The 25,796-nt window shown below is 47.7% G+C and overlaps 1 protein-coding gene across 3 annotated transcripts in view; it reads left to right on the forward strand.

Annotated features, from left to right (window-relative positions):
• Nucleotides 1-7,551: 7,551 nt before the first annotated feature.
• SHMT1 (serine hydroxymethyltransferase 1) overlaps nt 7,552-25,796 on the forward strand; it is a 34,428-nt gene continuing 16,183 nt past the window's right edge. Inside the window, exons 1-6 of one of the 3 annotated variants that reach the window (XM_054535096.2) lie at nt 7,552-7,748; nt 10,556-10,694; nt 15,156-15,270; nt 18,277-18,422; nt 23,035-23,150; nt 23,812-23,972. In XM_054535096.2, the coding sequence (XP_054391071.1) occupies nt 15,175-15,270; nt 18,277-18,422; nt 23,035-23,150; nt 23,812-23,972 (519 nt within the window). In that variant the 5' untranslated portion in view covers nt 7,552-7,748; nt 10,556-10,694; nt 15,156-15,174. 3 annotated transcript variants of the gene reach the window in all.

The following is a 25,796-nucleotide window of genomic DNA, read 5'->3' on the forward strand; positions in this document are numbered from 1 at the left end:
AACCCGATTTCCCTAGCCTGTGCTGGGTCCGCATCCGCCGTACACTTTTAACGGATGGCAAGATAGTTTCACTATTTCTGATTCTAATAGGAAATAAATAGGAAAATATATTAGCAATAACATCTTTTCGAATACTATCACTTAACACATTTTAACGTTTTAAGTGGAAATGTAATTTTAAAAAATTGTTTTAATTTAAAAAATTTAAAAGCAGGCATGCTAAATTAGCATAATACGGAATGACAGCCAATCACAACCTGAATTTTTAAAGCGGGAAGCGTTTGCTCCTGGTGTGCTGCGCCGCCTGTAATCCGGTGATCCCGGTGTTTTGAGATCCCACGCCGCGGTCCAGGCGAGAGGATACTTTGTTCTATGAATTCAAGACTAGCCTAGGCAATATAGCAGAATCCCATCTCTACCAAGGGAGGAAAAAAATAAAAAATAAAAAATGAGCTGGGCGTGGGGGCACCGCCTGTAGTCCCAGCTACTGGGGAGGGTGAACAGGATGATCCCTTGAGCCTTGGAAGCTGGCTGAGTCTGAAGCTGCAGTGAGCTTTGATCGCCCCACTGCACCCCAGCGTGGGAGACAGTGAGATCTTGACTCTTAAAAACAATTTTTTTAGGGGAGATGGTATACAACAGACATAAAATGTACCATCTTAACCATTTTTCACATATACAATTCAGTGGCATTAAGTACATTCATGTAGCCATTGATATGTAACCATCACCATTATTTATCTCCAGAACTTTTTCGACATCCCAAACTGAAACTCTACCCATAAAACAAACTTCCCTTTCCTCCCTCTGCCCAGACCCTTTTAACCACTATTCTACTTTCTGTCTCTATGAATTTGATTCTTGTAGGTACCTCTAAAAGTGGAAAAATGCAATATTGTCTTTTTGTATCTGGCTTATTTCACTTATATTTGTTTTCAAGGTTCATTTATGTTGTAACATATTGCAGAATTTCACTCCTTTTTTAGGCTGGAGTGCAAAGATGCATGACGGCTCACTGCAGCCTTGACCTCCAGGGCTCAGGTGATCCTCCCACGTCAGCTTCCTGAATAGCTGGGACCACAGGCACATGCCATCACACCCGGCTAATTTTTTATGTTTTTTTGTAGGGAAGGGGTTTCACCACATTGCCCAGGCTGGTCTTGAACTCCTGGGCTCAAGGGATCCACCCGCCTAAGCCTCTCAAAGTGGTGGGACTACAGGCGTGAGCCACCACGCCCAGCAGTTTTCTTTTTCCTTTTTCTTTTTTTTTTTTTGAGATGGAGTCTCACTCAGTGACCCAGGCTGGAGTGCAGTGGTGCCATCTCAGCTCACTGCAAGCTCCGCCTCCCGGGTTCATGCCATTCTCCTGCCTCAGCCTCCCAAGTAGCTGGGATTACAGGCGCTCGCCACCATGTCCAGCTAATTTTTTTTTTTTTTTTTTTTTGTATTTTTTAGTAGAGACGGGGTTTCACCGTGTTAGCCAGGATGGTCTCGATCTCCTGATCTCGTGATCCGCCCGCCTCAGCCTCCCAAAGTGCTGGGGTTACAGGCGTGAGCCACTGCGCCCAGCCGCGGATTTCTTAATTACATTTTTGAATTGTTCCTTGCTAGTGTATAAAAACACAACTGGACCCGGCACGGTGACTCACGTCTATCATCAGCACTTTGGGACGCCGAGGCGGGCGGAAACCTGAGATCAGGAATTTGAGACCAGCTTGGCCAACATGGTGAAACCCCATCTCTACTAAAAACACAAAAATTAGCCGAGCGTGGTGGTGGGCACCTGTAATCCCAGCTACTTGGGAGACTGAGGCTGGAGAATCACTTGAACCCAGGAGGCCGAGGTTGCAGTGAGCCAAGATCCAGCCATTGCACCCTAGCCTGGGCAACTAAAGCAAAACTCCTAAAAAAAAAAAAAAAAAAAAAAAAGTCAACAACAAAAAAACACAACTGGTTTTTGTGAGTTGATCTTGTGTTCTGAAACTTTGCTGAATTTGCTTATCAGCTCTAGTAATTTTTGTGTGAGTATTCCTTGGGATTTTCTATATTTAGAGAGATAGTTTTATTTCTTCTTTCCCAGTTTGGTGCCTCTTATTGCTGTTTCTTACCTAAAGGCTTTGGCTACAACTTCTAGTAAAATGTTGACTAGCAGTGGTAAAAGTGAACCTCTGTGTCTTGTTCCTGATCTTAGGGGGAAAGCTTTTAGTCTTTTGCCATTAAGTATGATGATAACTGTGGGTTTTTCACAAATATCTTTTATAATGTTGAGGCAATTCCTCTCGTTTCATAGTTTTATGTATGTTTTAATCATGAAATATTAGAATTTATTAGATGCTTTTTCTGTGTCAGCTGGAATGACTGTTTTTTTCCCTTTGTTCTACTAATGTGGTATATTACATTAATTGATTTCCTTATGTTGAACCACCCCCTGCATTCCTGGGATAAATCCCTCCCATCCCCTCAGCTGCAGCACCTTATTAAAGCCTTCTTCCTTGGCAATAATCGTGGTCTCAGTGATTGGCTTTCTATGAGGTGAGTGGCAGACCCTAGACGGAACCCCTGGTGTTTCAGTAACACCAGGATGGCCAGTAGCCTCCAGACGCTGGTGGAGTCAAGGAAGGATCCCCCCTTCCAGGCTTCAAATGACCTTGCCAACAGTTTGATTCCTGACTTTGAGCCTCCTGAACCGTGAGTGAATTATATATATATATATAAATATATATATATATAAATATATATATAAATATATATATATATAAATATATATAAAAATATATATATATATAAATATATATATATAAATATATATATATAAATATATATATATAAATATATATATATATAAATATATATATATAAATAAATATATATATATATATACTTTTTTTTTTTGACAGAGTCTCACTTAGTCACCCAGGCTGGAGTGCAGTGGCATGATCTGGGCTCACTGCAACCCCTGCCTCCTGGGTTCAAGTGATTCTCATGCCTCAGCCTCCAGAGTAGCTGGGATTACAGGCATATGCTACCACACCCGGCTAATTTTTGTATTTTTAGTAGAGACGGGGTTTTGCCATGTTGGTCAGGCTGGTCTTGAACTCCTGACCTCAAGTGATCTGCCTGCCTTGGCCTCCCAAACTGTTGGGATTACAAGCATGAGCCATCACACCCAGCCAAAGCCATCACGCCTGGCCTTTAATTTCAAAATAATTTTACATTCACAGGAAACTGCACGTAGCACAGAGAAGTCCTGTGTGCTCTTCATGCAGTTCCTCCCATGGCTACATCTTCCATAGCTATAGTACAATATCAAACCATGAAATTTACATTAATGAAATATGTGTATATTGTTTTATGCCATTTTATCACGTGTTGATTCATGTACTCACCATTACAATCAAGATACAAAACTGTTCCACAAAGATCTCTTTCGCCTTTTATTTATTTTATTAGTAATTTTTAGAGACAGGGCCTCACTCTGCTGCCCAGGCTGGAGTGCAGCTGCACAATGATAGTTCACTGCAGCCTTGAACTCCTGGACTAATGTGATCCTCCCACCTAAGCCTCCAGAATAGCTGGGACTACAGACATGCATGCACCACCAGGCCTGGATAATTTTTTCAATTTCAATTTTTGGTTTTTTTGAGACGGAGTCTTGCTCTGTTGCCCAGGCTGGAGTGCAGTGGCACAATCTCAGCTCACTGCAAGCTCCACCTCCCGGGTTCACACCATTCTCCTGCCTCAGCCTCCCGAGTAGCTGGGACCACAGGGTCCCGCCACCACATCCAGCTAGTTTTTTGTACTTTTTAGTAGAGACAGGGTTTCACCGTGTTAGCCAGGATGGTCTCAATTTCCTGACCTCATGATCCGCCTGCCTTAGCCTCCCAAAGTGCTGGGATTACAGGCGTGAGCCACTGTGCCCGACCTAATTTTGTATTTCTAATAGAGATCAGGTTTCATCATGTTGGTGAGGCTGGTCTCAAACTCCTGACCTCAGGTGATCAGCCTGCCTTGGCCTCCCAAAGTGCTGGGATTACAGGCATAAGCCACCGCACCTGGCCAGAAAAATATACTGTTTTTTGTTTTGTTTTTTTTTGAGATAGAGTCTCACTCTGTTGCCCAGGCTGGAGTGCAGTGGCTCCATCTCAGCTCACTGCAACTTCCGCCTCCTGGATTCAAGCAATTCTCCTGCCTCGGCCTCCTGAGTAGCTGGGACTGCAGCCGCCCACCACCAGGCCTGGGTATTTTTTCTTTCTTTCTTTTTTTTTTTTTTTTGAGACGGAGTCTCGCTCTGTCACCCAGGCTGGAGTGTAGTGGCGCGATCTTGACTCACTGCAACCTCTGCCTCCCGGGTTCAAGCAATTGTCCTGCCTCAGCCTCCCGAGTAGCTGGGATTACAGGCATGTGCCACCATGCCCGGCTAATTTTTTTGTAGTTTTAGTAGAGATGGGGTTTCACCATATTGGCCAGGCTGGTCTCAATCTCCTGACCTCGTGATCCACCTGCCTCGATCTCCCAAAGTGCTGGGATTACAGGCGTGAGCCACCACGCCCGGCCCCAGGCTGGAGTGCAGTGGTGCGATCTCGGCTCACTGCAACCTCTGCCTCCCAGGTTCAAGCGATTCTCCTGCCTCAGCCTCCCGAGTAGCTGGGATTACAGGGTGCACGCCACAATGCCCAGCTAATTTTGTATTTTTAGCAGAGAGGGGGTTACTCTGTTTTGGTCAGGCTGGTTTCAAACTCCCGACCTCAGGTGATCCGCCCACCTCGGTCTCCCAAAGTGCTGGGATTACAGGCGTGAGCCACCATGCCCGGCCGAAAAATATAATTTAAAACAAAATTTTCTCCCAATCCAGAAGTGTTCTTCACAAAGCTAGTGAAAAAGAAAACACTTTAGTATTGTATAAAACATTAAGCCAGAAAGTGAAACACATCACAGGCAATCTGCTAAGAAATTGCAGACAGAAAGAAATCTCACCCCCTTATATAGCCAAGCAGATAGAACTCAGTACATACATATTTTCCAAGATAAACCATAATTAGTCCTCAAATAAGAGGACTTGACAGCACACTTTGTCACATATAGTTCATCCTATTTGGCTTTATCTAGAGGAAAAGCAAACTTTTCATATCTTTATGACAGGAAGTGGTTTTGCAATTTGGGGCAGGAAGCCCACCAAAATTAGGCTTCTCTTTTTTTTTTTTTTTTTTTGAGACAGAGTTTCGCTCTTGTTGCCCAGGCTGGAGTGCAATGGCACGATCTCGGCTCACCGCAACCTCCGCCTCCCAGGTTCAAGCAATTCTCCTGCCTCAGCCTCCCGAGTAGCTGGGATTACAGCCATGCACCACCACGCCCGGCTAATTTTGTATTTTTAGTAGAGACAGGGTTTCTCCATGTTGAGGCTGGTCTCCAACTCCTGACCTCAGGTGATCTGCCCGCCTTGGCCTCCCAAAGTGGTGGGATTACAGGCGTGAGCCACCGCGCCCAGCCCCAAAATTAGGCTTCTACCTTCCCACAGAAATTGGGAGATAAGAGTGCTATCTACCTTGCTGTTTACATTTCAGTTCCTTGAGGAAGATATTCCTAGGTCATAAAGCTGACAAAAGGCCTATCTAGTGTTGAAAAGACTTAACGCAGATTTCAAATAGAGAAGAAAACAGTTACAATGACAAGTTTTCAAAAGTAAATGCTCAAAGAAAAAGGAGGGGAGGAAAATCTCTTATTTTCAACTGGGAGACTAAAACCTAGTATCTTTAATTTGTATTTGTCCTTAGAATCTACTTCCTGCTTGATGTTCTAAATTCCAAAAATTCATTGTGGGGGGGTGGCATGTCACTAGGCAAAAAAGCTATTTGACAAAATCATTCAGAGTATGTGTACTGTAGTGTGTATGACTCTTGTAGAAAGAACTGCTTCCTCTCCAACTTCTAATAGATCCCTACACTCTTGCCATCTCTACCTGGACTTTTCTGAATCTGTTTTGAATCCATGCATTAACTGTCACACTAGCCACAAAATGTTACAACATTTTGGAAATCGATGAGAGGGGAACAAAGTTCTGAGGACTGAAAAATGAGTCTATCCTCTAAATGGGGATGATGAGACTCAGAGAAGGCAATTTACCAAAGATCAGGTACCTGGGCTCTTTCCCCAGTTGCAGCCCCTTGGTTTTTATCACTTTAAAAAAAATACTGCGGCCGGGCGCGGTGGCTCACGCCTGTAATCCCAGCACTTTGGGAGGCCGAGGCGGGCGGATCACGAGGTCAGGAGATCGAGACCATCCTGGCTAACATAATGAAACTCCGTCTCTACAAAAGTACAAAAAAATTAGCAGGGCGTGGTGGCGGAGGCCTGTAGTCCCAGCTACTCGGGAGGCTGAAGCAGGAAAATAACGTGAACCCTGGAGGTGGAGCTTGCAGTGAGCCGAGATCGCTCCACTGCACTCCAGCCTGGGCGACAGAGCAAGACTCCGTTTCAAAAAAAAAAAAAGGTTTTTTTTGTATTTTTTGTTTGTTTGTTTTTCGAGATGATGAGGGTCTCACTCTGTTGCCTAGGCTGGAGTACAGAGGCAAGATCATTGCTTACTGCAACCTCTGCCTCCCAGGCTCAAGTGATCCTCCCACTTCAGTCTCCCAAGTAGCTGGGACTACAGGCGACTGCCACCACACCGAGCTAATTTTAAAATTATTTGTAGAGACAAGGTTTCACCATTTTGCCCAGGCTGGTCTCGAACTCCTAGGCTCAAGCCATCTGCCTCAGCCTCCCAAAGTGCTGGAATTACAGGGGTGAGCCACTGCGCCCGATTTTTATCATTCTTACAATCATTATTATTATTATTTGACAAATAAAAAAATTTATGACGCAGCCTCAGGTGGTCCTGACATGTGGCCCCGGTTTTTATCATTCTTAACAATAGGTAATGTTCATTGAGTCCTTATTGTGTTCACTCAGTATTTTATTTATCTTATTTCATTCTTCTTGAGACGTTGTCTCGCTCCGTCCCCCAGACTAGAGTGCAGTGGCGCGATCTCGACTCACTGCAACCTCCGCCTCCCGGGAGGCAACATAGTTAGACCCCCATCTCTACTCCAACCTGGGCGACAGGGTGAGACCCTGTCTCAAAAAAATAAAAATAAAAAATAACAATAATAATAATAAAGTGCCTGCTCTTGGATTATACACCTACAGAATAATAATGTTGCAGTTTGGACCCACATTTGTCCTAATTTAAATGACCACCCTACAAACTAAAAGTAGTACCATGAACAAAATTCGCTCATAATCCCACGGCCCAAACGACAGGCTTAAGTGAGGAAGGCCCTGTGTAGTCTTCCTGGAAATCTTGGTCCACACACCAGGCCTGCAGCCAAAGCGGGTCAGTTCTACAGGTCCCTGCCCCAGGTGCGCAGCTGCATCACGCGGCCTCCGGCCGGCCCAGGAGAAGCAGGCCCTGCCCGCCGCTGCGCCGCAGCCAATAGCGCGGGTGCGTTTGGTGGCGGCCCCTGCTTGGCTGCGCTCTCTGATTGGGCGCCTCTGGGGGCGGGGCCAAGCCTAAGCCTGGCGCGCTGGGTGCACCTAGCGGAGCGCGAGCGGGCCAGCGCCAAGTTCGGGGTTTGGGGTTGGAGCGGTCGGTCACGTGGCTGGCCCGCGGCGGTGCGCTGGGCGTTGGGTCAGCGGGTCTGGGACTCTGGTGGCACCGGCGGCGGCGTAGGACCGAGGCGTCGCTAGGCACGTGCGCGGGCCGTGTTCCGGTAGGTGGGCGGCTTCGGGTCCGCGGGCCGCGGCGTCCCAGACCCCGGGGGGTGCTTCGGCGCCCTCGCTGTCTCCCGCCGTACCCCACCCTCTGCAGCCGGAACGACGGGAGGGGAGCGCTTGGGTCGCGCCTGGGCTGGGGATCGGGCGGCAGCCAGCCGCAGTGCCCCAGTTCCAGGCACATTCGGTATGATGGGATGGCGGCCTGTGGCCTTTGGCAAGAATGCGAAGGCTTATCAGGGATGTGAGTAGTAGCTCTCTACTGAGCACTTTTCTCGTTGAGCATGTTCGATTTAAACACAATCCCTAGCCTCGCTCCTTCGCAACAAAGCTGCAAGTCAAGTGCTACTGTTTCCCCCATTTTACAGGTGAGGAAGGTGGTGGGGCCCTGAGAAAGGAGGCAACTTAAATGGCACAGCCCGGAATAGAACCCGGGTTCTCAAAGCCTGCGCCCCTAAAGGCTACGCGCAGGGTCGCCCCACTTTTGGCCCGTGCCACCAGATCCCTGTGGGGAATGAGCTCTTCCTGTTGCCCGCAATCTGCCACCCCCTGTTCTAGGAGACAAATGTCGCACTGTGAAGTTCTTGGCCCGGTGCCTCTGCTTCGAGATTCCGGGAGTTAAGTGACCCTTGGTCCAGCTGAGGTCAGCACAGATGCGGGCCTTCAATCGGGCAGTTACCCAGAGAATAGACTGGAAACACCAGTTTAGGTTCTTACAGAAATAACATTGTAGGCCGGGCGCGGTGGCTCATGCCTGTAATCCCAGCATTTTGGGAGGCCGAGGTGGGCGGATCACTTGAGGTCAGTAGTTCGAGACCAGCCTGGCCAACATGGTGAAACCCCGTCTGTACTAAAAATACAAAAAAAACTAGCTGTCCGTGGTGGCACACACCTGTAATCCCAGCTACTCGGAAGGCTGAGGCAGGAGAATCGCTTGAACCGGGGAGGTGGAGGTTGCAGTGAGCAGAGATCACGCTACTGCACTCCAGCCTGAGTGACAGAGTGAGACTCTATCTCAAAAGAAAGAAAGAGAGAGAGAGAGAGAAAAGTAAAGAAATAACGTAAATTTATTACTTGGGGGAACTTGGAACAGAAGTGGGTAATTGTGTTTTTATTTAGTGCAATGTCCTGGGACAAGGCTTTGGAACTGAAGAGAAACCAGAGTTCAGATTCTGGCTCTTATATGGCTTTAGACAAGTTAGCTCCCTGGGCCTCAATTTCCTCCTCTGTAAAGAAGAGAACACAAAATGTGTGTGAGATAGAAGATGTGCAACAAGGTAGTTCCCTGAGCAGATCCTTGGCTGAATCCTCTTGTGTGACAGAGGCCCAGGTAAGATTTGGAGGCATGAGGAGGCTGGTGACCTTGCAGGTGACTTCACTTACTAGGTCTTTTTCCCTGACGTTGAGGATCATGCCACACATGAGCAACAGTGCCTCTACAGAAATATCCAGTGTTGTAGTGACTGATGTTGCAGTGAGCTGTGTTGGCTGGGGGGCTTACCAGGTGTTACTGAATGTTAATGAAGATGTCCCTAAGATTCCCAAGTTTCTTTCTTTTTTTTTTTTTTTTGAGATGGAGTCTCACTCTGTTGCCCAGGCCGGAGAGCAGTGGCGCGATCTCGGCTTACTGCAAGCTCCGCCTCCCGGGTTCACGCCATTCTCCTGCCTCAGCCTCCAAAGTAGCTGGGACTACAGGCGCCCGCCACCACCCCTGGCTAATTTTTTTGTATTTTTGTGGAGATGGGGTTTCACCATGTTAGCCAGGAGGGTCTCGATCTCCTGACCTCGTGATCCACCCACCTCAGCCTCCCAAAGTGCTGGGATTACAGGTGTGAGCCACCACGCCTGGCCTCCTTTTTTCTTTTTTGTTTTTTTGTTTTTTGAAACGGAATCTAGCTCTGTCACCCAGGCTGGAGTGCAGTGGCGTGATCTCGGCTCACTGCAATCTCTACCTCACTGGTTCAAGCTATTCTCCTGGTCTCAGCCCCCCGAGTAGCTGGGATTACAGGCATATGCCACCATGCTTGGCTAATTTTTGTTTTTTTTTTTGTTGAGACAGAGTCTTGCTCTGTTGTCCAGGCTGGAGTGCAGTGGCACGATCTCAGCTCACTGCAACCTCCTGGGTTCAAGTGATTATCTTGCCTCAGCCTCCTGAGTAGCTGAGGTTACAGGTGCGCGCCACACACCCAGCTCATTTTTGTGTTTTTAGTAGAGACGGAGTTTTACTGTGTTGGTCAGGCTGGTCTCGAACTCCTGACCTCAGGTGATCCACCCGCCTTGGCCTCCTGAAGTGCTGGGATTACAGGAATTGAGCCACTGCGCTTGGCTAATTTTTGTATTTTTAGTAGAGATGGGGTTTCACCATATTGGCCAGGCTGGTCTCAAACTCCTGACCTCAAGTGATCCACCCACCTCGGCCTCCCAAAGTGCTGGGATTACAGGCGTCAGCCACCGCGCCTGACCACTTTTTTGTCTTTCTTTAGAGAGACGGGGTCTCATTATGTTGCCTAGGGTGGTCTTGACTCTTGTGGTCCTGTGACTCCCCAGACTTCAGGTGTGCAAGCCTGATTTCTGACCCTTGGCCAGTCACACTTTCTCCTTTGTCTGGTCTTTGAACTTGGGGTGCTCTGCACTTGTTTACTCTGCGTAGATTGCTCTCATCCCAGATTTAATGGTTGGCTCCTTTCCACAGCTCAGATTTCAGCTCGGGGACGTTCCCTGACCCAATCTAAAGTAGCCCTGCACCCATTTATTGCATCTTTCTTTCTTTTCTTTTTTTTTTTTTTTTTTTTTTTTTTTGAGACAGGGTCTTGTTCTCTTGGCCAGGCTGGAGTGCTGTGGGAAAATCTCAGCTCACTGCAGCCTCAACCTCCAGGACTCAAGCGATCCTCCTGCCTCAGCCACCCAGAGTAGCTGAGAATATAGGTGTGCGCCACCAGGCTCGGGTAATTTTTTGTATTTTTTTTTAGAGACAGGGTTTTGCCATGTTGCCTAGGCTGGTCTTGAACTCCTGGGAAGTGATCTTCTCGCCGCAGCCTCTCAGAGTTCTGGGATTACAAGTGTGAGCGACCATGCCTGGCCTTGTGTATTTCTTTTGTGTGTGTGTGTGATGGAGTCTTGCTCTGTCACCCAGGCTGGAGTGCAATGGGATGATCTCGGCTCACTGCAACCTCCACCTCCTGGGTTCAAGCGATTTTCCTACCTCAGCCTCCCGCATAGCTGGGATTACAGGGGCCCGCCACTATGCCCATCTAATTTTTGTATTTTTAGTAGAGACGGGGTTTCGCCATGTTGGCCAAGCTGGTCTCGAACTCCTGACCTCAGGTGATCCGCCCACCTTGGCCTCCCAAAGTGCTGGGGTTACAGGTGTGAGCCACTGTGCCTGGCCAAAAATTTTTTTTTTTTTTTTTTTTTTTTTATGATAGAGTCTCGCTTTGTTGCCAGGCTGTGGTGCAGTGGTGTGATCTCTGCTCACTACAATCTCCGCCTCCCGGGTTCAAGCCATTCTTCTGCCTCAGCCTCCTGAGTAGCTGGAATTACAGGTGGGCGCCACCACACCCAGCTAATTTTAGTATTTTTAGTGGAGATGGGGTTTCACCATGTTGGCCAGGACAGTCTTGATCTCCTGACCTCGTGGTCTGCCCGCCTTGGCCTCCCAAAGTGCTGGGATTACAGGCGTGAACCACTGCGCCTGGCCTTTTTTTTTTTGTTGAGACACAGTCTCAATCTGTCACCCAGACTGGAGTGCAGTGGCATGATCTTGGCTCACTGCAGCCTCCACCTCTCAGGCTCAAGTAAGTCTCATGCCTCAGGTGTGTGCCACCACACCCAACTAATTTTTTATATTTTTGGTAGAGACAGGGTTTCACTATGTTAGCCAGGCTGGTCTCAAACTCCTGGCCTCAAGTTGATCTGCCCACCTCAGCCTTCCAAAGTGCTGGGATTACAGATGTGAGCCACCTTGCCCAGCCTAATTTCTAAATTTTTGTAAAGATGTGGTTTCACTGTGTTGCCTAGGCTGTGGTTGAACTCCTAGGCTCAAAGGATCCTCCCGCCTTGACTCCCCTAAGTGCTGGGATTACAGGCATTGAGCCACCATACCAGACCCTTTTTTGTTTGTTTGTTTTTCCCCCCGAGACAGGGTCTTGCTTTGTCACCCAGGCTAGAGTGCAGTGGTGTGATCTCGGCTCACTACATCTTCCGCCTCCTGGGTTCAAGCAATTCTCCTGCCTCAGCCTCCCGAGTAGCTGGGATTACAGGTGCCCACCACCACACCTGGCTAATTTTTATATTTTTAGTAGAGATGGGCTTTCATCATGTTGGCCAGGCTGGTCTCGAACTTATGACCTCATGATCTGCACGCCTTGGCCTCCCAAAGTGCTGGGATTACAGGCATGAGCCACTGGGCCCAGCCCAACCTGTAATTCTTTAGGAAGATTTATATTCAAACAAGTCCTTTTTTTATTTAAAAAAAAAACACACACACATACACAGGATCTTACTCTGTCACCCAGGCTGGAGTGCATTGCCACAATCACGGCTCATTGCAACCTCTAGCTTCCAGGCTCAGGTGATCCTCCCCACCTCAGCCTCCTGAATAGATGGGACCACAGATGCATGCCACCACGACCAGCTAATAATTTGTAGTTTTTGTAGAAATGGGACTTTGCCATGTTGCCCAAGCCAGTCTTGAACTCCTGGGCTCAAGTGATCCTCCTGCCTCAGCCTCCCAAAGTGCTGGAATTACAGGCATGAGCCACCATACCCAGCCCCAGTACATATTTTAACTAACAGCTTCACAGGAACTCTGTGGAGTACTTAGAACATGTGCTTTGGGGTTTTGAGTCCTACCTCTGTGGCTAACTTTCTGTGCAGCCCTGGGCTAAGATATTTTACTTTTCTTTGAGACAGAGTCTTGCTCTGTCGCCAGCCTGGAGTGCAGTGGTGATCTTGGCTCACTGCAACCTCCGACTCCCAGGTTCAAGCGATTCTCCTGCCTCAGCCTCCCGAGTAGCTGGGATTACAGGCGTGAGCCACTACACCCGGCTAATTTTTGTATTTTTAGTAGAGATGGAGTTTCACCGTGTAGGCCAGGATGTCTCGATCTCCTGACCTCCTGATCCGCCCACCTCGGCCTCCCAAAGTACTGGGATTACAGGCGTGAGCCACCGCGCCCAGCCACGATATTTCACTCTTCTAACGTCGTTTTTCTTTCTTTAGTTCTTTTTTTTTTTTTTTTAAAGAGTCCTAGCCCAGGCCGGGCGCGGTGGCTCACACCTGTAATCCCAGCACTTTGGGAGGCCGAGACGGGCTGATCACAAGGTCAGGAGATTGAGACCATCCTGGCTAGCCGGTGAAACCCCGTCTCTACTGAAAAAATAAAAAAAAAATTAGCCGGGCATGGTGGTGGGCACCTGTGTTCCTGGCTACTCGGGAGGCTGAGGCAGGAGAATGGCGTGAACCCGGGAGGTGGAGCTTGCAGTGAGCTGAGATCACGCCACTGTGAGATCTGGGCAACAGAGTGACTCTGTCTCAAAAAAAAAAAAAAAGAGTCCTAGCTCAGTAGCTAGGACTATAGGTCCATCTCACCATGCCCAGCTAATTTTTTTTTTTGTAGCAATGCCCAGGCTGGTCTTGAACTCCTGGCCTCCCAAAGTGCTGGGGTTACAGGTGTGAGTTGCCATGCCTGGCCCTGAGCCTCAATTTCATTACTTGAAGTATGAAATAAATTAACACATTAAAGTGTTGCTAGGATTAAAATGAGGTCCTTATATATTCAAAAATCATATAGAGATTTTTGAGGCCCTTCTTATAGCAAAACTCCAGTTTACATTTTTCTGGAGCCTGGAGAAATGTGTCCAGACTGAGTGAATAGGTACTATTTGCTGTACTTACATTATCATTTATAAAATACTATTGATGGTCATCCTGGAAAGATGATCCCAACTGCCTATATCCTGTTCATCATTAACTTGTGTGTCCCAAAAAATCTTTTGAAAAGTTGCTAAATAGTGAATATTTACTATTTTATGAGAGCCTGCCAGTTCCCTGCCAGTGGAATTGTTTCAAGTCAATGATTCATCTGTTCAGTTATTTGGAAAATACTCTTTTTTTTTTTTTTTTTTGAGGTGGAGTCTTGCTCTATGACCAGGCTGGAGTGCAGTGGTATGATCTCGGCTCACTGCAAGCTCCGCCTCCCAGATTCAAGCGATTTTCCTGCCTCAGCCTCCCGAGTAGCTGGGACTACAGGCGCGTGCCACAACGTCCAGCTCATTTTTTGTATTTTTAGTAGAGACGGGGTTTCACCAGGTTGGCCAGGACAGTCTCGAACTCCAGATCTCGTGATCCGCCCACCTCAGCCTCCCAAAGTGCTGGGATTACAGGCGTGAGCCACCGTGCCCGGCCGGAAAATATTCTTCATGTATAGCAGTGTTGGGTACCGCAGGAGATTTTTTAAAAAGTAGCACTCAGTCCTTACCTTCAAGGAATTTAGTTTAGTTGTGGGAAATAAGCTATACCCATGAGAAGTTTGGCTGAGAGGAGGCGGAGTTGGGCTCCCTGCAGGTGGGGAGGAGGGTCAGTTCTCATTTCTGAGGGAGCTGAGCTAACGTCTGCAGTTCAGAAAGGAACCAGAAGTTCCACACGGTGGTTTTGCAATAGAACATGCTCGTGTTTACCAAGCAATTCTGAGGGAAAGGCTAAATAAAGTGTTAGTTTAGCAACTTGACAGAACTAACAGGTTGTGATGAGCTTTGATTCAATGTAATGCTGGGGCCGGGCATGGTGGCTCACGCCTGTAATCCCAGCACTTTGGGAGGCCGAGGCAGGCGGATCACTTGAGAGGAGTTCAAGACCAGCCTGACCAACGTGGTAAAACTCCATCTCTATGAAAAATACACAAATTAGCCAGGCGTAGTGGCGCACGCCTGTAGTCCCAGCTACTCGGGAGGCTGAGGCAGGAGAATCACTTGAACCCAGGAGGCGGAGATTGCAGCGAGCCAAGATCACGCCATTGCCTGGGTGACAGAGTGAGAGTCTTGTCTCAAAAAAATAAAAATAAATAGGTGGGGCGCGGTGGCTGACGCCTGTAATCCCAGCACTTTGGGAAGCTGACATGGGCGGATGACAGGGTTAGGAGATTGAGACCATCCTGGCTAACACAGTGAAACCTTGTCTCTACTAAAAATACAAAAAATTAGCCGGCATGGTGGCATGCGCCTGTAGTCAGAAGATTGAGGCAGGAGAATCTCTTCAACCTGGGAGGCGGAGGTTGCAGTGAGCCGAGATCACGCCACTGCACTCCAGCCTGGGCAACAAAGACTACATCTCAAAAATAAATAAAAAATAAATAAAATTTAAAAATAAATTTAATTCTGGAAGCTACACTTTTTTTCCATTTTTTTTAGGCAGCTTCGAACCAGTGCAATGACGATGCCAGTCAACGGGGCCCACAAGGATGCTGACCTGTGGTCCTCACATGACAAGATGCTGGCACAACCCCTCAAAGACAGTGATGTTGAGGTGAGATTTGTGGGGTCTTCACAGATGTTTTTATGTTGGAGGCCTTCATTTAAATCTCTAGTTCTAATTACAGATTAATTAGGGATAGACTTGAAATGAGTATTATCCTGCTGGATTTAGAGGTGGTGGCAGACAAAATGGCTACAAATCCTTTGAGGGTAAATTTAAAGATTGCTGGGTTTCTTCAAAGTGTGGACCACTGTGCAGGGTGCTCTGGAGGCAAGCAGAGAAGGGGGAGAGGTCACTGACAGTTGACCCTTTCCTGACTAGTTCACAGGGAATATAGATCTATCTAGACATCTGGAAGCACCTTTATTTTATTTTATTTTACTTGTTTGTTTATTTTTTTGAGACAGAATTTCACTCTTGTTGCCCAGGCTGGAATGCAATGGCGTGATCTTGGCTCACTGCAACCTCTACCTCCTGGGTTCAAGGGATTCTCCAGCCTCAGCCTCCTGACTAGCTGGGATTGCAGGCACCCACCACCATGCCCGGCTAATTTTTTTTTTTTTTTTTTTTTTGAGACAGAGTCTCGCTCTGTCGCCCAGGCTGGAGTGCAGTGGCGTGATCTCGGCTCACTGCAAGTTCCACTACCCAGGTTCATGCCATTCTCCTGCCTCAGCCTCCCGAGTAGCTGGGACTACAGGTGCCTGCCACCACACCCGGCTAATTTTTTGTATTTTTTAGTAGAGATGGGGTTTCATCATGTTAGCCAGGATGGTCTCGATCTCCTGACCTCGTGATCCACCCACCTCGGCCTCCCAAAGTGCTGGGATTACAGACGTGAGCCACTGCACCCGGCCTTTTTTTTTTTTTTTTTTTGAGATATAGTCTTGCTCTGTTGTTCAGGCTGGAGTGCAGTGACGCGATCTCGGGTCACTGCAAGCTCCATCTCCCGGGTTCATGCCATTCTCCTGCCTTAGCCTCCCGAGTAGCTGGGACTACAGGTGCCAGCCACCACGTCCCGGCTAATTTTTTGTATTTTTTTTTTTTAGTAGAGACAGGATTTCACCGTGTTAGCCAGGATGGTCTCAATCTCCTGACCTCGTGATCGCCCGCCTTGGCCTCTCAAAGTGCTGGGATTACAGGCATGAGCCACTGTGCCTGGCCTAATTTTTGTATTTTTAGTAGAGATGGGATTTCGCCATGTTGGCCAGGGTGGTCTGAAACTCCTGACCTCAGTTGATCCACCAGCCTTGGCATCCCAAAATGCTGGGATTACAGGCATGAGCCACTGCCCCTGGCCTTAATTGTTTTTATAAAAGCTTTATTGAGCTATCACTCATTTGCCATACAATTTAGTGCTTTTTAGTATATTTATAGTCAATTTTAGAACATTTTTATCCCCCTAGAAAGAAACCTTGAACCCATTAGCAGTCAACTCAAACTCCCCAACCCTAGTCAATCACTCATCTACTTTCTGTCTCTATGAATTTGTTGAAATATCTTTTCTTTTCATTTTTGAGACAGGGTCTCACTCTGTCACTCAGGCTGGAATGCAGTGCCGTGATCTTGCCTCAGCTCACTGCAGCCTCCACCTCCTGGGCTCAAGTGATCCTTCCACTTTGGCCTCCTGAGTCACTGGGACTACAAGTGCACGCCACCACAGCTGCCTAATTTTTTGTGTTTTTGGTAGAGACCGGGTTTCACCATGTTGCCCAGGCTGGTCTTGAACTCCTGGGCTCAATAAATCAACCTGCCTTAGTCTCGTGAAGTGCCGAGATTACAGGTGTGAGCCATCGCACCTGGCGTAAAGCATCTTTTCTTTTTTTTTTTTTTGAGACAGAGTCTCGCTTTGTCGCCCAGGCTGGCGTGCAGTGACGCAATCTCAGCTCACTGCAACCTCCACCTCCCAGGTTCACGCCATTCTCCTGCCTCAGCCTCCCAAGCAGCTGGGACTATAAGCGCCCACCACCACGCTCGGCTAATTTTTTGTATTTTTAGTAGAGACGGGGTTTCGCTGTGTTAGCCAGGATGGTCTCGATCTCCTGACCTCGTGATCCACCTGTCTCGGCCTCCCAAAGTGCTGGGATTACAGGCATGAGCCACTGCGCCCGGCCTAAAGCATCTTTTCTTTTAAGGAAGAGGAACGAGGAATAAGGTTCAGGGAGGGAGAAACTTGGTGAAATGTAGGAATAAAAATAACGGGATGGTGGTGTTAAAAATTAGGTGGGACACTTAATGATAACTTTCTCTTCAATCATTTTGTTTTTCTTTTTTTGAGATGAAGTCTCGCTTTTGTTTCCCAGGCTGGAGTGCGATGGCGCGATCTCGGCTCACTGCATCCTCCACCTCCCAGGTTCAAGCGATTCTCCTGCCTCGGCCCCCCGAGTAGCTGAGATTATAGGCGCCTACCACCACACCTGTCTAAGTTTTGTTTTTTTGTTTGTTTGTTTGTTTGTTTTTGAGACAGAGTTTCGTTCTTGTCGCCCAGGCTGGAGTGCAATGGCATGATCTCGGCTCACTGCAACCTCCGCCTCCCGGGTTCAAGCGATTCTCCTGCCTCAGCCTCCTGAGTAGCTGGGATTACAGGCATGCACCACCACGCCTGGCTAATTTTGTATTTTTTAGTAGAGACGGGGGTTTCTCCATGTTGGTCAAGCTGCTCTCGAACTCCCGACCTCAGGTGATCTGCCCGCCTCGGCCTCCCAAAGTGCTGGGATTACAGGTGTGAGCCACCACGCCCAGCCAAGTTTTGTATTTTAGTAGAGATGAGGTTTCACCATGTTGGCCAGGCTGGTCTAGAACTCCTGACCTCAGGTGATCCACCAGCCTCGGCCTCCCAAAGTGCCGGGATTACAGTCGTGAGCCACCGCGCCTGGCTATCATTTTGTTTTTCTTAATTCATTGATTAGTGCTTTCTCAGATACTAAAACCTTTGAGGAGGATTCATTCTATTCCTTAATGTGAAAGAGTGTCTTTTCCCTTTAGGAGGTTGTAATTTGGATCAGAGCAAAATTTTAACTAAAATTTCCAAATATCAAGCATCTGTTTTCTTCTCATAAGGTTTACAACATCATTAAGAAGGAGAGTAACCGGCAGAGGGTTGGATTGGAGCTGATTGCCTCGGAGAATTTCGCCAGCCGAGCAGTTTTGGAGGCCCTAGGCTCTTGCTTAAATAACAAATACTCTGAGGGGTACCCGGGCCAGAGGTATGTGAATCTCTTCAAAGGCCTGGTTCTGACACAGTCATAGGGAGTACTCAATCACCCTAGGACCTAAACAATTTGGAAATTTCAGAAAACAACAAGCTTCCCAACTGTAGGATTTCTGTTCCACGCCTGCTCTCTGACAGAACTCTTTTATTCCTAGCATGTGGTCACACTGAAGAGCTCAGCGCAGGTGTACTCAGGGGCACATTTCACAGTTCTTTGGGGGCTTTCTAGAAAAATAGGCCGGTTTGTAAGGAGTATTGAGCCACTGGACTGGTGTGTGGCCTCTGTCTAGAAAAGGTCAGTGTCATCTGAGGGATGCTGCAGAAGGTGGCTGTTGCCATGTGAGTCATCGAGTCTGTATTGGAAATGGTGTGGAAGTAGAGGCTGAATCTGGGTTACTGAAAACCGTTTCTGCATTATAAATGTTGGATTTACACATGCAGTGGCTTTCAGTTGACTCTTTCACCCTCAGAATTACGGTGTTATGTTCGTTTTTGTTTTTTACAGTCATCATCAGGCAAAGAAAATAAATTACAGAATTAGACATGGCTTTTGCAAATGTGTGCATTTTTGTCCCAAAGGAAACAGAAAGGTCACCCTTGGAGAAGGAATTGCCATTCTGTCCTGAGATGGCCCTGAAGCTCTATGTGGCAGACTGAGAATCAAGTTGAAGGCATTGTCTTTCTCCTATTGTGAATAACTAACTTTTGCATTGTGCCAAGAATTCACCAGGTGTTTTCTTTCTTTCTCTCTCTCCTTTCTTTTTCTTTTTCCTTCCTTTCTTTCTTCTTTCAGACTAAGGTATTTTGTTAACATCAGGTGTTTTGTTTTTTTTTTTTCCTTTTTGAGACATGGTCTGTCTCTCACCCAGGCTGAAGTGCAGTGGTGTGATCAAGGTTCACTGCAGCCTTGGCCTCCTGGACCCAAGCCATCCTCCCACCTCAGCCTCCTGAGTCACTGGGACTACAGGCACACACCACCACACCCAGCTAGTTTTTTGTAGAGACAGAGTTTCACCATGTTGGCCAGGCTGATCTCCATCTCCTGAGCTCAAGCAATCCACCTGCCTTGGCCTCCCAGAATGCTAGGATTAGAGCTGTGAGCCACTGCACCCGGTCCACACCAGGTGTTTTCAAAACTAATATTTCATTCGATTCTCACAGCAATGTATCGAGCAAGGGGTGATGTTTTCTACATTTTTAAGAAGGGGACTGAGTGTGGTGGCTCACCCCTGTAATCCCGGTGCTTTAAGAGGCCAGGGCAGAGGATCATTTGAGGCTAGGAATTTGAGACCAGCCTGGGCAATATAGTGAGATGCTGTCTCCAAAACAAAATTTAAAAATTAGCCAGGCATGGTGGCATGCGCCTGTAGTCTCAGCTACTCAAGAGACTGAGATGGAGTATTGCTTGAGCCCAGGAGATCAAAGGCTGCAGTGAGCTGTGATTTTGCCAGTGCACTCCAGCTGGGGTGACAGAATGAGACCCTGTTTCTAAATTTAAAAAAACCCCAAAAACCACAACTTAAATAGAAGTGTAATTACGTCGTTTATTCGTGTTAAAGGGCTTTTTTTTTTTTTTTTTTTTTACACACACGGAGTATCGCTCTGTCACGAGGCTGGAGTGCAGTGGCACAATCTCAGCTCACTGCAACCTCCACCTCCCAGGTTCAAGCGATTCTCCTGCTTCAGCCTCCCAAGTAGCTGGGACTATAGGCGTGTGCCACCATGCCTGACTAATTTTTTTTTTTTTTTTTTTTTTTTTTTTTTGTATTTTTAGTAGAGACGGGATTTCACCATGTTGGCCAGGCTGGTCTCGATCTCCTGACCTCGTGATCCACCTGCCTCGGTCTCCCAAAGTGTTGGGATTACAGGTGTGAGCCACTGTGCCCAGCCAATTAAAGGGCTCTTTTAAAAGGTAATTATTGGCCAGGTGCGGTAGCTCACTCTGTAATCCCAGTACTTTGAGAGGCCGAGTTGGGTGGATCACGAGGTCAGGAGATTGAGACCATCCTGGCTAACACGCTGAAACCCCGTCTCTACTAAAAAAAAATACAAAAAAATTAGCCGGGCGTGGTGGCTGGTGCCTGTAGTCCCAGCTACTCGGGAGGCTGAGGTAGGAGAATGGTGTGAACCTGGGAGGCGGAGTTTGCAGTGAGCCGAGATCGCGCCACTGCACTCCAGCCTGGGTGACAGAGCGATACTCCGTCTCAAAAAAAACAATAAAAATAAAAATAAAAGGTAATTATTACATGTTTTCATTATCATATTTTGTTAATATAATTTAATATTAATCTATCTTTGGAACATTATTTATAATCAAAGGCAATATTTGAAAACAATAGGCAAGGCGTGGTGGTTCACACCTGTAATCCCAGCACTTCGGGAGGCTGAGGCAGGTGGATCACCTGAGGTCAGGAGTTCGAGACCAGCCTGGCCAACATGTCGAAACCCCATCTCTACTAAAAATACAAAAATTAGCTAGGTGTGGAGGTGCATGCCTGTAATCCCAGCTACTCTGGAGGCTGAGGTAGGAGAATCACTTGAACTTAGGAGGCGGAGGTTGCAGTGAGCCGAGATCGCACCACTGTACTCCAGCCTGGGAGACAGAGCAAGACTCCATCTCAGAAAAAAAAAAAGAAAGCAATGTTGACCTAACATTAACGACTTTGCTTGATACAAACCTAAAAACAAAGTTCTGGGTTTAAAAAAAATGTTATGTATGTATGAATAAATGAATGACAGGGTCTCGTTGTCTTGCCCAGGCTGGAGTGCAGTGGTGCAGTCTCGACTCATTGCAGCCCCAAACTCCTGGGTTCAAGTAATCCTGCTGCCTCAGCCTCTCTGTAGCTAGGACTACAGGTGCGTGCCACCACACCAGGCTAATTTTTAATAGACACGAGGTCTTGCTATGTTGCCCAGGCTGGTTTCAAACTCCTGGCCTCAAGCAGTCTTCCCACCTTAGCCTTCCATATTACTAGGATTACAGGTGTGAGCTACCACATCTGGCCTATTTATTATTTATTTATTTTTATTTTTTTGAGACAGAGTTTTGCTCTTGTTGCCCAGGGTGGAGTGCAATGGTGCAATCTCGGCTCACTGCAACCTCCGCCTCCCAGGTTCAAGCAATTCTCCTGCCTCAGCCTCCTTAATAGCTGGGAATACAGGCATGCACCACCATGCCTGGCTAATTTTGTATTTTTAGTAGAGATGGGGTTTCTCCATGTTGGTCAGGCTGGTCTCGAACTCCTGACCTCAGGTGATCCACCCACCTCGGCCTCTCAAAGTGCTGAGATTACAAATGTGAGCCACCACGCCAGGCCCGGTCTATTTATTTTTTTTAGAGATAGGGTCTCACTCTATTGCTCCAGCTGAAGTGCAGTAGTACAATCAAAGCTCACTGCAGTCTCCAATCCTGGGTTCAAGTGATCCTCCCACCTCAGCCTTCCAAGTAGCTAGGACTATAGGTGCAAGCCACTACACTTAGCTCATTTTTAACATTTTTTGTAGACCTGAGATCTCACTATGTTGCCTAGCTGGTCTTGAACTCCTGGCCTCAAGCAGTTCTCCCACCTCAGCCTTCCAAATCTCTGAGATTACAGACATGAGCCATTGCATGTAGTTACTTTAAATTTTTTATTTTATTTTTTTGAGACTGAGTCTTGCTGGGATGCCCAGGCTGGAGTGCAGTGAGGCGATCTCGGCTTACTGCAACCTCCACCTCCTGGGTTCAAGCGATTCTCCTGCCTCAGCCTCCCTAGCAGCTGGGATTACAGTCGCCCGCCACCACTCTCGGCTAATTTTTGTATTTTTAGTAGAGACGGGGTTTCACCATATTGGCCAGGCTGGTCTGGAACTCCTGACCTCAGGTAATCTGCCCACCTTGGCCTCCCAAAGTGCTGGGATTACAGGCGTGAGCCACCGCACCCGGCCTAAGCTTGACTACTTTAGGGACCTCATAAAAGTTGAATCATACAGTGCTTGTCTTTTGGTGACTGGTTTGTTTCACTTAGCATAATGTTCTCAGGCTCATCCCTGTTGTATTAGTAGCATGTGATAGGATTTCTTTCCTTTTTCTTTTCTTTTTTTTTTTTTGAGACAGGGTCCAGGCTGGAGTCCAGTGGCATGATCACAACTCACTGCAGCCTTTACCTCCTGGGCCCAAGTGAATCTTCCCTTCTCAGCCTTCCAAGTAGCTGGGACTATGGGCACACACCACAACACCTGGCTAATTTTTGAAATTTTTTGTAGAGATGGGGGTATTGCTGTATTGCCCAGGCTGGTCTCAAACTCCTGGGCTCAAGCAATCCTCCTGCCTTGGCTCCTCAAAGTGCTGGGATTACAGGTGTGAGCCACCTCTCCAGGCCAAAATCCCCTCTTTTTATAGATACTTGCTCCAAGTTGGACAGCTGATTTGGTCTCTTGACTGTAGATTCCAGAGGCATTGATGGACACTTGATCATGCTGGCTTCAGCATCTGCATGTTAACAAGCTCTCCTCATTACTTCTCTCCACTTTAGTTTCACTGTCCCACCCCTAAACTTCTTTGGTCTCTGTGAAGCACAGAGTTTCCGGGTCTGAGTGGATCTAAGTCTCCTGCTCTCCTCCCACAGATACTATGGCGGGACTGAGTTTATTGATGAACTGGAGACCCTCTGTCAGAAGCGAGCCCTGCAGGCCTATAAGCTGGACCCACAGTGCTGGGGGGTCAACGTCCAGCCCTACTCAGGTGATTGTCTCATCCATATGGCCTGGTGCAGCCTCTTCATGTGCATCCCCCAGGGCCGACATGCACTAAGAAGAGTCCTAAGATGGACTGCCATAGGCTGGGCCCGGTGGCTCACGCCTATAATCCCAGCACTTTGGGAGGCAGAGGCAGGCAGACCACCTGAGGCCGGGAGTTCAAGACCAGCCTGACCAGCATGGAGAAACCTGGTCTCTACTAAAAATACAAAAATTAGCTGGGTGTAGGGGCACATGCCTGTAATCCCAGCTACTTGGAGGCTGAGGCAGGAGAATTGCTTGAACCCGGGAGGCGGAGGTTGCAGTGAGCCGAGATCGTACCATTGCACTCCAGCCTGGGCAACAAGAGCGAAACTCCGTCTCAAAAAAAAAAAAAAAAAGAAGAAGAACTGCCATAAATAAAAGATAAGTCACACATCCCTCTGCATTGCCCTTGGGCTCCCAGCTCTGTACCCCCTCCCAGGCAGTGCCCTCTCTCTGAACTTCACCTCTCAAGTCTGGTGGTGAAGGGGCACCTCCTGGAGCTCAGGGAAGGCATGAGGCCTGTTCTCACCACTCCTGGGTGAAGGCTTAGTGGCCAAGGTCCCAGATGCCGCTTGGTACCTTGGTTAGAAATGATCGTGTCTCCTCCGGTCCACTCATTTCAGGCTCCCCTGCAAACTTCGCTGTGTACACTGCCCTGGTGGAACCCCATGGGCGCATCATGGGCCTGGACCTGCCGGATGGGGGCCACCTGACCCATGGGTTCATGACAGACAAGAAGAAAATCTCTGCCACATCCATCTTCTTTGAATCTATGCCCTATAAGGTAAGCATGTGTTTCTCTCCTAGCTTTTATTTCCTTGGGAAACCTCTGATGCTTGGCTGTGCCTGTAGGGATAAGTTTGGTTTATGTGTCACTACAGGAAGTCCCCACCTTGAACCGTTTTTAATTTCCTTGTGGTGGGGACTCCTCAGGCTTTCAGGACCCACTGGGGCAGCTGGGATGGAGAGACAAGGGTCTGAGCTGAGGCCACAGGGAAACCAGTGAGGGAGGTCACTATTGAGGAGAGTTCAGATGAGGCAGGGGCAGTGGCAACTGCTGGGAATAACAACCCTGGGGAATAGCAACCAGGTCACTACAGATGGACCCCAGCAACAGCCACCACCTCTGCAGCTCTGCCCTCACTGGTGACATCTCTGCTCGGAGCCCCTGTGGGCCAGCAGCAGCACAAGGATGCAGTAGCTACAGGCATGGCAACGTCCCCAGCTCCAGCACCAAAACCAGCAGCCTGGCACCATCCACAGCCATAGTCCTCCATGGCCACGTTAGGGCTAGCCCCTGCCTGTGTATAGTGGCTACAGAGGAACAGACAGTGGTTTGACTTAGGACGTTCAACTTCAGGATAGTGCAAAAGTGACATGCGTTATTAGCTGTACTTCAAGCCCCCCATACGACCATTCTGCTTTTCAGTTTCAGTACAGTATTCAGTAGATTACATGAGATAGTCAACACCGTATTATAAAATAAGCTTTGTGTTTGACTGTCTTGCCCAGTGGAGGGTACCACAGTGTTCTCAGCATATTTAAGGTAGGCCAGGCTAGGTTGTGATGTTCGGTAGGTTAGGTATATTACATGCATTTTTGACTTTATGATATTTTCAGCTTAAAGATGAGTTTATTGGAATGTAACCCCGTAAGTTGAGGAGCACCTGTATAGCTCAGGTGTACACCCCATTGCCATTGCTACCCCACTGCACATACCTGATAACGCAGCCAGCCCAGCAGTGGAACCAACACCATCAGAACCAGTGCCGAGGGCTGCCTCTAGGGTGTGCTGGGCCCCAGGCAAATATTTGTTTTGCATGGGACCCTGTCTGTATAAACAGTTGGGTCAAAAAATGCCTGTAAGATGCGTGGGCTTATTCAGGCATGGTGATTTATCTATAAAGATGAAAGATAATGGGGAGAAGAGGTAACTTGCTTATTCTTTTAGTGTTCAGTGTTGGTGATTCTTTCTAGTGTCCAGGAACCATCTTTTCATGTTCTTTATTAATAAATGTGCCATTCCTGCTTAGTTTCATGTTTGTTACCATGAAAAAAAGTAGCACTGCATCTTTCTGCTTGGCTGGCATTGCATGGTCTTGGGTGCATGCTGTCCGTGGTTCTGTGTGTACTCAGCCTTTGTCTCAGTGCTGGTGATTGCACGTGCGCTCTTTTTTGCAGTCATTTCTTTTCACAGAACGCCTAGGTGTTTGCAGTCACAGATCTCCTCATTGGCCAAGGCCAGCCTTGAAGCTAGATTTTGAAACATGTTACAATAGTAACAAAATAGTTTGTCTTGGCTGGGCTCGGTGGCTCACGCCTGTAATCCCAGCACTTTGGGAAGCTGAGGTGGGCAGATCACCTGAGGTCAGGAGTTTGAAACCAGCCTGGCCAACATGTTCAAACCCTGTCTCTACTAAAAATACGAAAAATTCCCCGGGTGTGGTGGTGCACACCCGTAGTTCCAGCTACTCAGGAGGCTGGGGTGGGATAATTGCTTGAACCTGGGAGGCGGAGGGTGCAGTGAGCCAAGATCACTCCATTGCACTCCAGAGTGGGTGACAAGAGTGAAACTCCATCTCAAAAAAAAATAAATAAATAAAAAGGG

The sequence above is a fragment of the Pongo abelii genome, chromosome 19 (genome assembly GCF_028885655.2).
Source record: "Pongo abelii isolate AG06213 chromosome 19, NHGRI_mPonAbe1-v2.0_pri, whole genome shotgun sequence".
Taxonomy (NCBI): Eukaryota; Metazoa; Chordata; class Mammalia; order Primates; family Hominidae; genus Pongo; species Pongo abelii.